This window comes from Nelumbo nucifera, chromosome 2 (genome assembly GCF_055504915.1).
Source record: "Nelumbo nucifera cultivar China Antique chromosome 2, China Antique-T2T, whole genome shotgun sequence".
NCBI lineage: Eukaryota > Viridiplantae > Streptophyta > Magnoliopsida > Proteales > Nelumbonaceae > Nelumbo > Nelumbo nucifera.
Genome location: NC_142650.1, coordinates 112,704,550 through 112,718,416, shown reverse-complemented (window position 1 = coordinate 112,718,416; position 13,867 = coordinate 112,704,550). Strand labels below are relative to the sequence as shown.

Below are 13,867 nucleotides of genomic sequence, written 5' to 3'. Positions count from 1 at the left end.
AGATAAAGGGAACATAGATCATTTCCTATGTTTCTCCCACTTTCTAAAGGATTGTGTTATTATGATCCACGCCTAAATGCAGTACATGGAATCCTGGACAAGTAAAACAAAAAGATAAAAAAGGAATAAGTGGCAGTAGCACTTGGCAGTTGGCCAGTACATGAGACACTGAAAATTTAAACCTCCAACTGGTTGTAACCCAATTTTCCATTTGCAGCATAACTTTCCATTATTTTAGATAACTTCCTGAAGAGATACTTCTTTACAACAGTTGGCATCAAGTAAAATTTAATAGCTATTATGGTGAAAGAAATTTCCCAATCATGTCAAGTATTATTTACTTTTGTTTAGAAGTATGTGTGTTCTAATCTAATATATCTTAAAAACCTTTTCCCATATTTGACAATGAGCTTAAAGTAGTGTTTTAAAAGCGCAAGGCGAGGTGTGCGGCTTTTTGAAGCAAGGTGCAAAAATACAAAAAAAGAAGCTAAAAAAATAAAAAAAATGTTAGAAAATTCAAAAAAATGCCAAAAATTTAAAAAAATGAAAAAAATATTAAACATAACATTAATAAAAAATATAAACTTAAATTGTAAAATAAACATTTAAAAAACCTATTATCTAAAATTAAAATACATAAACGTAACATGTAAAGAGTATTCAAATGAACATTTAAAATTAAAATCAAACATATATAGCATTTTCAAGCATGTAAAATCCATAGATTCTTCTTTTCCTCAATTGCATTACTTCATGTAGTTAATGTGATGTAAAATATATTGCATTTTTTATTTTATGAGTCGCCTTTGTATCACGCCCCTCGAGGCAAGCCCGAAAAAGTCTATGTTAGGGTCTTAAATTCTTAATTCTCACATAAAAAATAACGATTTTATAATTTTAATTGCCTTATAAGAAGATATTTTATTAAGATGAATGAATGAACAACATTAGCAAATAGAGGGTTCTTGGATTTCTCCACATGTGATAGTCAATAAGCCTTTTAAGATGAATGAATGAATCAACAACATGCGGAGCCCCTAACCCAACCACTAGGTTCAGAAAAAAAAAGCAAAAGAGCATAAAATTTTGAAAAGGCACATGCTTGGGCTGAGTCGTAAGGCGCATTAGGCGCACCAGGTGTATGCCTAGGACTTGGGAGAGGCACATTGTAGAGAGGATAAGGGGTAACTTTATAATTTTACTTTCTTTTATTTGGTTCTTTTGTATATCTCTTTGTACATTACTATAATACTTGTAAGGATAGAACTGTCCACTCTCACACTAATATATAAATATCTTTTTCTAGGCAAGTGGGACAGTACACACCCATCCATTTTTGTGTGACTATCTTGTCTCTTCTCTTCTTTGACTGAACTGACATGGTATCAGAGCATGTTGCTCTCTGATCTTATTCTTGATTCTTTATCACTTTTTGTGGGTAGTAATCTCATCTCTCTATTGAGATGAACCCTTCAACCGGTGGAATGTACAGTGTTGTTTTTGATCAACCCTACTTGTTGTACAGATAGAGTTTGAACTCTGTAGGAGAGATTTCATTAGATCTCTCTTGGAAGATTTTAGATCAGGGCCAAACTTCAGATCTGGTGTCACCTAGATCAGATCTATCTGTTGTACACATATCTCTTGATTTGGTGAAGTTTTAAAGGGGTTTTGATCTTCTTCCTTGGGCGACTGCTACTTACAATTTCCTTTTTTGGGATGTTGATTTTTCGACTGAGGTTTCATACTTCATTTTCTTACTCAAAGGGTCTTAATGGTTCCTAATGATTGTTATCTCTTTCTCAAAGTATTCCTCTTGACTTCTAGTGATTGTTATCATCTTTTCTATAGTCTTTCTTTGGTTTCTTGACCGAATATGGGATCTGAAAGGAGTGACATCATATCTGTGAAAATTGATGGAACAAACTATGCTCTATGGAAATTCTATTTCCAATTTTTTGTTGAAGGGAAGGTTATGTGGGGCTATCTGGATGGTACCACAACCATTCCTAAGGCTACTTATGCTAAAGGGCTAAAATAGTGGAAAATCAGTAATGCCCAAATTGTTTCCAGGATATTATGTTTAGTCATTGTTGATGTAGCTATCCCTCTGAAGGGCTTGAAAACTGCTAAGGAGATGTATGACTACTTTGAGAAGGTATATCAGTAGTCAAATATGTCCAAACAATATCAAATTGAAATGGACATATTCTCATACACCCAGGGGGAGAGAAGAATACATGAATATTATGCTGGTTTTGTTAATCTATGGACAAAATATGAACTTGTTCATCTTGGGGCCACAATGACTGATTGTTGTGTGACAACTGTGAAAAGGCATTTCGATCAAAGGAAGATCATGCACTTTCTTATGCACATTGGACCCAACTATGAGTTGATAAGGTCCAGCATACTCAGTAGGGAAAATGTGCCTGACCTGGACACCATATTGGGTGAACTATTAAGGGAGGAGACTAGACTATACACTCAGTCCTCCCTTGACAACAAGAAAGAACATGGACATAATATAGCTTTTCTAGCTACCAAGCCAAAGGGCAAAAAGGACTTCTCCAAGATGCAGTGCTATGAGTGCAAGGAGTTTGGACATGTGGCCTCTCACTGTAAGAAAAAAAATTTTTTTACCTATTGCAAACAATGAGGTCACATCATTACTAAATGCCATACCCGACCTCCCAAGAAGGGTCAATACAAGGCACTTCAGATAGTTATAGAGCCTTCATCTAATATTACCCTCCAACTTAGACTCAAAGGGGGAGCCTTCTGGTACTCTGACTGAGGATAAGGTATGATAGTTTGTGTCTTCAACTATTTCATCTGCCTTCTCTGCTATTGTCTTGTTTGGTAAGTCTTCTACCACCTGCTCCTCTCCTAGCCATATGTGGAATATAGATTCTAGAGCCTTAAATCATATGATTGGGGCCTCCTTTGGTCAGACTCCTAAACCCTACCCTTCTAATGACCAGATTATTACTAGTGGTGAGTCATTAAAGATTGTTGGTTGTGATGATTTATTTCTTTCTACCTCTCAATCCTCTTCCTTTCATCTCCTAAAAACCTTCTTTATTCCTCAGTTAACTACCAATCTTCTTTATGTGGGTCAACTTGTTGATGATGGTAACTTGGTTCTATTTTCTCATGATGGTTGTGTCATATAGGATCAACGCATTGGAGAGGTGAAGGGGAAGGGGAGTAGGTTTGGAAGGCTATTTGCTCTTGAGTTCGAGAAGAGACCTTCGTCCTCATCTTGTTTTCTTTATACTACTAGTGATGTGTTACATTCCCGTTGTAATAATGTGCGGCATTTATGGCATAGATGTTTAGGCCACACACATGCTAAGAACTTGGATCATCTATTTTCTTCTGCTTATTTACCTACCATTAATTATGTTTCTAAGAATATTGATAAATCTGTGCATGCTACTGTTCCTTTTCAAGTAATACATAGTGATGTTTGGCCGTCTCCTGTTATATCTAGATTCGGATATAAATACTTTGTTTTATTTATTGATGATTGCACTAGATATACTTGGATTTATTTCATTTGGAAGAAATCAGAAGTACTTCCCACCTTTCAAAACTTTCACACCATGATAATGACCCAACACAATGCCACCATTCACATTCTACATTCTGACTAGGGAGGATATTTTGATGGGGAAAATGAAGAATTTCAAACCTATTTAAAGAAACATGGTATTCTATCCTAAAGATCTTGTCCAAGAACTCCTCAACAAAATGGAGTTGTTGAATGCAAGAACCGACTCATCATAGGAATTGGTGAGATCCCTTCTGCTTGACTCCCATTTTCCCATTACCTTTTGGGTGTAGGCGGCCAACACTATTGTGTATTTCATTAGCATCATTCCATCTTCAGTTCTTGGTAGTTAGTCACCTTTTTATTGTATTTTTCATCATTCTCCAAATTACTCTACACTTCATGTTTTTGGTTGCATTTGCCTGTACATTTTCCTCCCCATGAGGGCACTAAGCTTACTGCTCAATCAGCTATGTGTGCCTTTATGGGGTACAATTTAAAACATAAAGGATTTCTCTATTATGATCCTAAAGTTCATCATCTCCGAATATCTAGAAATGTTATCTTTCTTGAGAATTTGTCATTTTTTGAATATGTTGTTAAATTACTTGCACCATCCTTCTCTATTCTACACAACTTTACTCCTGCAGGTGATTCAGTCTTGCCTCTTCAAGTCTATCATAGGAAGTATCCAGATGCAACAATGCCTATGCCTTTTCCTCCTCCATCGACCCTGATGCCTGTTCCTTTGACACCCTCAGACTCTGTACCATCCACATCTACTTCTCATGTAAGTGTTCATCTACCTCCTACTCCCACTCCTTTATGATGCTCTTCCAGAGTTACTCGTCCTCCTGACCGCTATAGATATTTTGCTATCCATAGTTCCCTTTTTCCTATTTTGTCTTCTATAAATATCCCTAAGTCTTATCGATGGACTACAACAATTGGGCATTGAAAAGCTGCAATAGACTTGGAAATTCAGGCCCTATTGGAAAATGATATTTGGGAGCTTGTTTCTCCTTCACTATATGCCTCCATTCTTGGCAGTCGTTGGGTGTACTTAGTCAAACTGGATTCTGATGGGAGCCTAGATAGATATAACGCTTGCCTTGTTTCTCAAGGATACAAACAAGAACATGGCATTGACTATGAGGAGACATTTGCACTGGTGGCTAAGATGACTACTATTCAGCTTATTCTTTTATCATTGCTATTAAACAATGGACTGTTCACTAGATGGATGTCAAGAATGCCTTTCTTCATGGGCATCTCTGTGAGGGAGTGTATATGAAGCCTCCCCCAGGCTACTGTGATGATTCTACTCTAGTATGCAAACTAAAGAAGTCATTGTATGGGCTTAAACAAGCTCCAAGGGCCTGGTTTGAGAAGTTCAGAGGGGTTATTATTGAAGTAGGATTTCAATAGAGTGCCTCAGATTATTCCCTCTTTATTATTTGTCGTCCCCAAGGAGTGACTCTTCTACTAATGTATGTTGACAATATACTTATTACTGGTGATGACTTGGAAGGGATCACTCAATTGAAGCAACTTTTCAGTCAATCCTTCAAAATGAAGGATCTTGATCCCGTGACCTACTTTCTTGGTCTTGAGATCACCAAAAGTGTTTGAGGATATTTTGTTAATCAACACAAATATGCTAGTGACTTAATTAAGATGGCCAATTTCTTTGACTTGAAACAAGTTGATACCCCATTGGAAATCAACCTTAAGCTCAATAAGGATGATGGACAACTCCTTCCTGATGCTACACTATATCGTCAACTTGTTGGAAGCCTTATTTACCTTACTATGAATTAACCAAACATATCATATGCTGTGCAAATAGTTAGCTAGTTTGTATCAGCTCCTCACAACCTCATTTCTCTGTTGTGCTTCGAATTATTAGATATGTTAGAGGCACCTTATCTCATGGACTTTTCTTATCTTCTTCCTCATCTCCTCAGTTGATTGCTTATGATGATGTTGATTGGGCTGGTTACTCTAACACCAGATGGTCCACCATTGGCTGGTGTGTTTTCTTAGGTGATTACCTCGTCTCTTGGAAGTGTAAGAAGCAACAAACAGTCTCCAATTCATCTACGGAATCTGAACACCATGCTATGTCCTCTATTTGTAGTGAGCTTGTCTGGCTTAAAGCTCTTCTTCAGGATTTGACCATTGATCACTCCGCTCCCATCCCTTTATTTGCTAACAACATGAGTGCGATCAAAATTGCCTCAAATCCAGTCTTCCATGAACGAACTAAGCATATAGAGGTGGATTGCCATTTCATTCGAGATCTTCTCACTACTGTTCACATCACACTACTTCATGTGTTTTCCAATCTTTAGCTGGCCGATCTCTTTACTAAGGCTAGGACACACACTCAACACAATTTTCTTGTAGACAAACTGATGCTCTTTCTTTCCTAAGCATTAGTTTGAGGGGGAGTGTAGAGAGAATGAGGGGTAGTTTTGTAATTTTACTTTCTTTTACTTGGCTCTTTTGTATATCTCTTTGTACATTACTGTACATATTTTACACTTGTAAGTACAGAACTATCCATTCTCACATTAATATATAAATATCTTTTTCTGGGTGTATGGGACAATACACACCCATCCATTTTCGTGTGACTCTCTTGTCTCTTATATTCTTCGATTGAAACTAACACACATACCCTAGGTGCACCTTTTAAATCATTGGCTTAAAGAGATTTAAAATTAATACCAATGTTTAAGTTACCATTACTGTTGTATAGTAAATGGTAACTTGTTTGCTCCCTTGTGTTTTTTGGGGAGTTTTTCTTTGTTAAATGTGAGGGGGGAGGGATGCACTTTTGTTGCCTCTTGTCTGGTCCCTTGTGGATTTTTGGGCTGTTGAGGTTTTTGGTGTATATTGGTTCAATAGTTGTCTTGGGCCTTAAAGGGCTGTATACTACCTGTATACATCTTTAATCCTCTTTCTTAATAAATCATACCTTAACATTTCCAAAAGAAAAAAAAAAGACGGATGTGTAGTAAATAAAGTACAAATGAGATGCACAAATCAATCAAGCCCATTATTAGAAACAACTAATAGTTATATAGTTGCCAAGTATGAAAGGGGATATTGGCTTCCAAAGAGATTGTGGAAGGGGAATTTGGCTTCCAAATAAAAGTAGAAAGGGGATTTGTGCATAATACATATGATGCATAGCAAAGATATTAGAACTTACGCTCTTCTTTAAGAGAAATCCTCTGCAAGGAAAATGCAAGCTGAAAACTTCGAATTAGAGATTCATTACTGGAGTTCTGCAAGACAATAGAAGAAGTGTGGCAGCAGTAGTAGCTTATCAAAATGTAGGCACATAATGGAATTTAGGGTAATTGATAATAAAAAATAAGACATTCAATTAAGTACTTAGCTTTGATTATTTACACTTTCAATATCTCACGAACATGTAACTTGGAGATAGAGACAAGACAAGATATAGTTAAAATAATCATTTTAAAGTAAAATAAAATGAAAGTATCTAAACGACCAAGTGCCAATAACACCACATATGCAATATAATATGTGGAACTAAAGTAAAATGCATGAAAAGTATCTTGACCACAAATTGACACTGACAACAAGGAGAGAAATAGACTGATGGTTAAGATCACTATTAGGTCATTCTATTTTCTATTGTTTTTTAGTTACAATATCTAGGTTTTATTGAGAAAGAAAACAAGAACAAAAGGAGAAGAGAAGAGAAGATAAGAAGAGAGAAAGGTTCAAATGGAGAAGAGAGAGTTGTTGTTCACTCTCTGAAACTTGGAATTTTAATAGAGCACCCTTTTTGCAACAATCATATGCATGTCTCTAGGGGCATGCATGAACTAGATGATTACACTCACATTATATGAAATGTCTGGACCTGTTATACAGGAGTAAAGAAGTTTTCTCAACAATCTTTGAAACACCAGTCAAAAGATTTCTATCATTAGTTGAGAGCTTATGATTCACATTAATAGGAGGGGAGGCAAGTTTTAGTACCAAGCTTCCTAGTCTCAGTGAGAAGATCCGACACATACTTCCACTAGAAAACGAAGGTACCTTCTTTGGATCTAGCAACTTCAATGACCAAGAAATATCTCAACTCTCCTAACTCTTTGATCTCAAATTTAGAACTAAGGAACTTCTTGAGATCATTAATTTCTCGTGTACCACTGCTAGTTACAACAATATCATCTACATAAACAATAAGAAGTGTGACTTGAGTATTTCTCCTTTTAACAAAGAGGGTATGATTAGATTGAGTCTGAGTGTATCCAAGCTGAACAAGACCTGCCCTAAACCTATTAAACTAAGCACGTGGAGATTGCTTCAATCAATAAAGTAACTTCTTTAGTTTGCATACCTTGCCTTTTGTAGAGAGACTGGGCCAAATGGGCCCTAATGTTTGTTTTTTTTTTTTTGTTAAGTAGTGGTGTTTTTATTTTTTATGTGTTAATGGGCCTTTCTTTATGGGCCTGTTAGCTTCTTTTTATTTTCTTATAAGTTATTGATGAGCTGGCCGCCCACTTAAGGGCAAACTTGTAATTAACCTTGATTAAGTCTGATTAGTAAAAGATTAGTGAGAGGAGAGAGGGATACTCAGTTTGTTGGTACTATACAGAACTGCTTGACTGGTTCTGAACCTAAGGAAGGTATCATGAATTCCTTCAGAGATCACTTAGAGTCATATGGTAGGGCTTTACGAGAAATGGATAGTTCAGTTGTTGGTACTCCTACTTCATTTGTGTCTACATCAGGTAATGCGGCCTTTGCATTCCATGTCACCACTACCATTGACTCCCCTTGGATCATTGACTCAGGGGCCTCTAACCACATGACCGATAAGCCAAACTTGTTTCAGACTTATAACCTTTTGTCAGGAAGGGATAAAGTGAGACTTGTTGATGGATCATTGTCCTCCATTGCAGACCAATGATCAATATCCCTTCCCCATGGCCTTAAGCTGAATTGTGTATTGCGTGTCCCTCAACTTCTTATTAATTTCCTTTCAATCAGTAGTATTACAAACTCTTTAAACTATAGTGTAACTTTCTTTCCTGGCTCATGTGTTTTTTAGGATCTAACTTCTGGGAGGACGATTAGTAGAGGGAGCCTAGTGGATGGTCTCTACATTCTCGATAACAAAACTGGTTTCTCGGTGTCAACCTCGAAATCATATATTCAGTCAAATAAGAGTCAAATTTTTTTGTGGCATAGTCTGTTAGGTCATGTTTCATTTGAAATAGTAGTCATTATTTCCAGTTTTATTTAAGTCATGTTCAGTGTCAGATTTCCAATGTCAAACGTGTCAGTTGAGCAAACAATGTAGAACAACTTTTCATTTAAGTAATAAAAGATCCAATTTTCCTTTTCATATTGTGTATTTTGAAGTTCTAAACATTGTGAAAGACTTCTAGAGGATGGTGTTTACCCAGTTCCATGTTGAAATACAAATTTTTCAAGTAGATAATGCAAAGGAAAATATTCATGGTGAGCTCAATGAGTTCTTTGCCTCCCATGGATTTATTCATAGGAGTTCCTACACTAGAACACCACAAAAAAATGGTGTTGCAGAAAGAAAGAACAAACACATCCTTGAGGTAACTCTAGGGATAATGTTACACATGAATATTCCAAAAAGGTTTTAGTTGGATGCTATACTTGCAACTACTTATGTCATCAACCGCATGCCCTCTAGAGTGCTGAACTATATGGCCCTTCATTAGTTGTTGTTCCCTCAGTCCCCTTTGTCAACGATTTGTCTCCGTCTTATGGTAAGTTAGACGCTCGGTTCATTCCTTGTATCTTTCTAGGGTATCCCGCCTCTCAAAAATGGTACCAATGCTTTGATCCTGTTAGTCATAAGTCTTTTGTCTCTATGGATGTGTATTTTTTTGAGTCTGAACCGTTCTTCCCTGCTTCTCCTTAGGGAGAGAGTAGTGTAATAGTAGAAGTAGGTTCAGGTCCACCAAGTCTCTCTTCCTTCTATTTCAGACCTTACCCTCTTTTGTGTCTTCTAATGTATACGCCGTAGAGATCAGCAATGTGACAGAGATGTGGAGCTACCAAACATTGGGCAACTAACACTATTAGACTCCCAGGAGTTAAGTCCAAACCTTGTTACACCTATTGATACCCTTGCCCTTACTGTGGATGACCTTGACATTCCTATTGCTCTAAGAAAGGGAGTACAGTCATGCACTACTAAACACCCTATTACCAAGTATGTCTCTTATGATCACATCCCCTCATACCGAGCCTTCCTATCTACAGTTGATTGCATCCCTGTATACAAAAATGTTGCAGAGGCCTTAAAATACATTGAATGGACAGATGCTATGAAGGAGGAGATTAATGCCACCCATAAAAATCAAACTTGAAAATTGGTGGATCTTCGAAGGGGTAAAGACCCCATGGGGTGTAAGTGGGTGTTTACAGTTAAACACAGAGCAGATGGGATAGTTGAAAGGTACAGAGCAAGATTAGTAGCCAAGGGGTACACTCAAGTGTACGGAGTTGACTATGATGAGTCATTTGCTCCAGTAGTTAAGATGAATTCAATTCGAGTTCTTCTTATCATTAGCTGCTAACCTTGACTAGGAATTGCATCAACTGGACATAAAGAATGCCTTTTTAAATGGTGACCTAGAGGAGGAAGTGTACATAGTTCAACCCCCTAGATTCTATGCAAAGGGAAGTGAAAATAAGGTGTGTAAGCTAAGAAAGTCTCTTTATGATTTAAAACAATCTCCCAGGGCTTGGTTCAATAAGTTTCATATGGTATTTCAGCAAGTAGGGTTCAAGCAATGTTAGTCTGATCACACACTCTTTGTGAAGAGATGTCGGGAACAGGTTGCTGTATTGATAGTGTATGTGGATGATATCATCATTACAGGAAATTGGAGTTCAGAAATACAAAAGTTGAAACAATTGCTTGCATCAAAATTTGAAGTAAAATATCTAGGTCCTCTAAAGTATTTTCTTGGAATTGAAGTTGCCAAATAAAAAAAGGGCATCTTCATTTCTCAAAGGAAGTCCACCCTTGATTTGTTACAAGACATAGGCAAGTTAGACGCAAGGCCAATAGATACTCTTATGGATGTTGATCATAAATTGGGTGACTGTGATGGTGAACCTCTAAAAGATGTGAAATAGTTCCAAAGGTTAGTGGAAAAGTTGATTTATTTGTCCATGACCCGTCCAGGCATTGCCTATTCAGTTGGGGTCTTGTGCCAATTCATGCACTTTCCTAAGAAACCACACATGGAGGCAGTAGAAAGAGTCCTTGGATACTTAAACAAGTATCCGAGGACAGGTCTACTATTCAGTAAACATAATCACCTAAAGGTGGAAGTCGTCACAATTGTTGATTGGGTAGGTGTTGTGGATGATATAAAGTCTACATGTGGGTATTGCACTTTTGTGGGAGGAAATCTTGTGACCTGAAAAAGCAAGAAATAAAGTGTGGTAGCAAGGTCAAGTGCCGAAGTGAAATATAGAGCTATGGCACATGGGTGGCTAAAGTTCTTTGGCTAAAGAACTTTCTAGGGAAGCTTAGAGTTGCTGTTCATAATCCTATGTCTCTTTATTGTGACAACAAGGCAGTGATAAACATTGCCAACAATCATGTCCTATATGAGAGGACCAAGCACATTGAAGTGGACAAACACTTCATAAGGGAAAAATTGGAAAAAAGTGAAATTCGCGTCCCTTATGTCAAGTCCAAGGAATAACTTGTTGTTATCCTCACAAAAGGACTTTCATACTCTCAACACAATGAGTTATGTGACAAGTTGGGCATGATAGACATATTCAACCCAACTTGAGGGGGAGTGTTGTGAGAGTTGTTTATTTTGTTTCTTTTACAGTTGTTGGTAGCACGTTGTCAACCTAAGATGTTGTTAGCCAGTGTCTTTTATTGTCTTGTTATTTGTTTATTAGTAGGGAGTGGCTAGGGGCATAATTATATTTTTCTCTTTTCTTTATATTGAGTTAATATAAATAGTAAGTTGGGCACTGACCAACAATTGTCTTTTGCTTCCAATTGAATCTCTCTCTCTCCCTCCTCTTCTCCTCTCCTCTCCCTTCTCTTCTCTCTCGTTTCTCCCTATCGAGAAAGATTACACCTAGCTTGGGCACAGTTCATACGGATTTATGTTTGCAGTAGAGGTAAACTGGGGTATCTTGTTAGACAATTTATGCTCTTAGCTCCAATAAGCTTGATGTATATTATGACATTTATTGTAAATGAATAAAAGTACATATTTGATTCATGTTATATGGTGTGTTTCTGTGTAATACCCTTAAACTGGACACTAATGAGACTCATGTTAGTTTAGAATCTTCACAGCCATTGGATAGACCTGTGGAGGTTTATCCCGTCAAGGCTGACACTGATGTACTACCAAGTGGGTTGGGGTGGCTTGTCTCAGCTGCCAGGGTGAGACCTGAGGCACATGTAGTGTGGGATTTCTTGAAACCTTGAACCAGACCAAATTCTAGTATTTCCTTGGACCTTTGAGACTGATGGAAAAAACTGGAATTTTACACCTAACCCCTAGACTCAATTATGGTACTTCCCTAGGTGTTGGATTGGGCTGTCTTTGATATGCCAATCAGTGATATCCTTAGAGGGGTCAAAACCTAGGAATGTTGGGGCAGTCCAAGAATTCACCCGAGTGGGTGATCATAGTAATAGGATCAACCCCTTTGTCGGACAAAGTGAATGATCAGGGAATGGACACTCTTTGATGGAAACCTAAATTGTAGGTAGTTGATTTTAGACTTGTTGAAATTTGTTTTGCAAAATATGTTTATATAGAGATATACATATATATATATTATGGTTTCACAAAATGTTTTAATTCTTAGGATCTATGTGAGTAAAGAGTGCAACATTATACCTTGCAGTCGAGGGAAAGGTCCTCTCTTGTTGGGCAGTGTATGATCATTGAGGGCTGAGAGGTTAAGTGTAAGACCATTTAGGGATAATAAACTTGATGGGATAATCTCACATTTGCCCACAGTCCTTGGGGCTTCATAAGATGGCTGGACCTAAGGACCATTTAGTGTAAATGTTGGGCCCATTAAGAGCCCATACTGATGGACTCAGGGGTTCACTGTATTCTGTAGTGAATTTGTCTAGGCCTTATAATAGAGGCTAGACTGAACCCATGTGGCTTATGTGGAGATCAATGATAGGGTCTCACGCCATACAATGAGATCCAAGCTATCCAACATTAAAAGGAAGTGAGTGTGAAAGCTTAATGGCCTAAAGCCCATTTCGAATGGGGTCAATTAGATTAATTAAATAGGGGGCAAATTTGAGTATGGATCAGCAGATAAGGATAAGTGGATAACTCTTATCCACCTAAAGAGTCTAGATCCAAATAAAGATTTGGATTAGGAAACTTCTAATTGGATTAGGAGAAACTAATCCTGATCTGTAGATAAGATAAGGGATAAGCCTTATCACTTAAAGAGTCCAGATCCAAATAATGATTTGGATCATGAAACTCTTAATCAGATTAGGAGATTGACTCTTTAGGGTCTATATATAAAGGAGGAAGGTGAACTGGAAAAGGACACACAATTCTGCTGCTTTCTGCTTCCAGTTCTCTCTCTCTGCTCTTGTCACCCTACCTTGTTTGATCTCCACCTCTTGGAATGAGCAAGATTGGATCTTGATATTGTTTCTTGGTGGAAGAAACATTCTTGAAGCTATGGTCACTACCTTGTTCTATTTTTGCTAAAGAATCTAAGGTTCGTGCTAAAGAACTATTTGCTGATCCTTCCTCAGTCTAAGATGTGTCATTTTCAGTGGAGAAAAGATTTGGCACCCTCTTTGGGTGTGAACACCTATCTTGGTAGGAGCTTTTTGTGTGGATTCATATCAGGTATTCCTCTCCATAATCTTGTTTTTAGATTTGATCCGCTTTTTTTCAAAAATGAACCTTGAAAATGTAGTTTTATAAATTAGGGAATAGGATTCCCGGATGGGAGAAAGAAATTTTTTGAAATTTCGCCCAGCCACCCTAAATGGTTCACCCATCCATATGATGGATTTTCTATCCCTTCAGTGGTATCAAAGTCAGGTTCAAGTCTTGAACCAAATCTGGACCAGATCTGAACTTGTGCAAATGGGCAGAAATTGTTTTACCTGATTTGCGCAAATTTACAATTTTTCTGAGAAATCAGTTCTCAATTATGGGCATGTAGATCTGAAATTAATTCTTTATTATTCTTCAATAATTATGGAATGGTTCTATAATTGTTTCTTGAATTCTT

General features: G+C 37.3%; 1 protein-coding gene across 5 annotated transcripts in view; it reads right to left on the bottom strand.

Moving 5' to 3' along the window:
- LOC104585894 (protein SEMI-ROLLED LEAF 2-like) overlaps window positions 1-13,867 on the bottom strand; it is a 132,022-nt gene that overhangs the window by 3,752 nt on the left and 114,403 nt on the right. For all 5 annotated transcript variants that reach the window (XR_016083023.1, XM_010242924.3, XM_088899195.1 and 2 more), the window contains one exon: window positions 6,777-6,852. Coding sequence is in view for 4 of the 5 variants with exons in the window: in XM_010242924.3 (XP_010241226.1) it covers window positions 6,777-6,852 (76 nt within the window). In the remaining variant the exon portion in view is untranslated. The remainder of the gene's footprint in view (window positions 1-6,776; window positions 6,853-13,867) is intronic.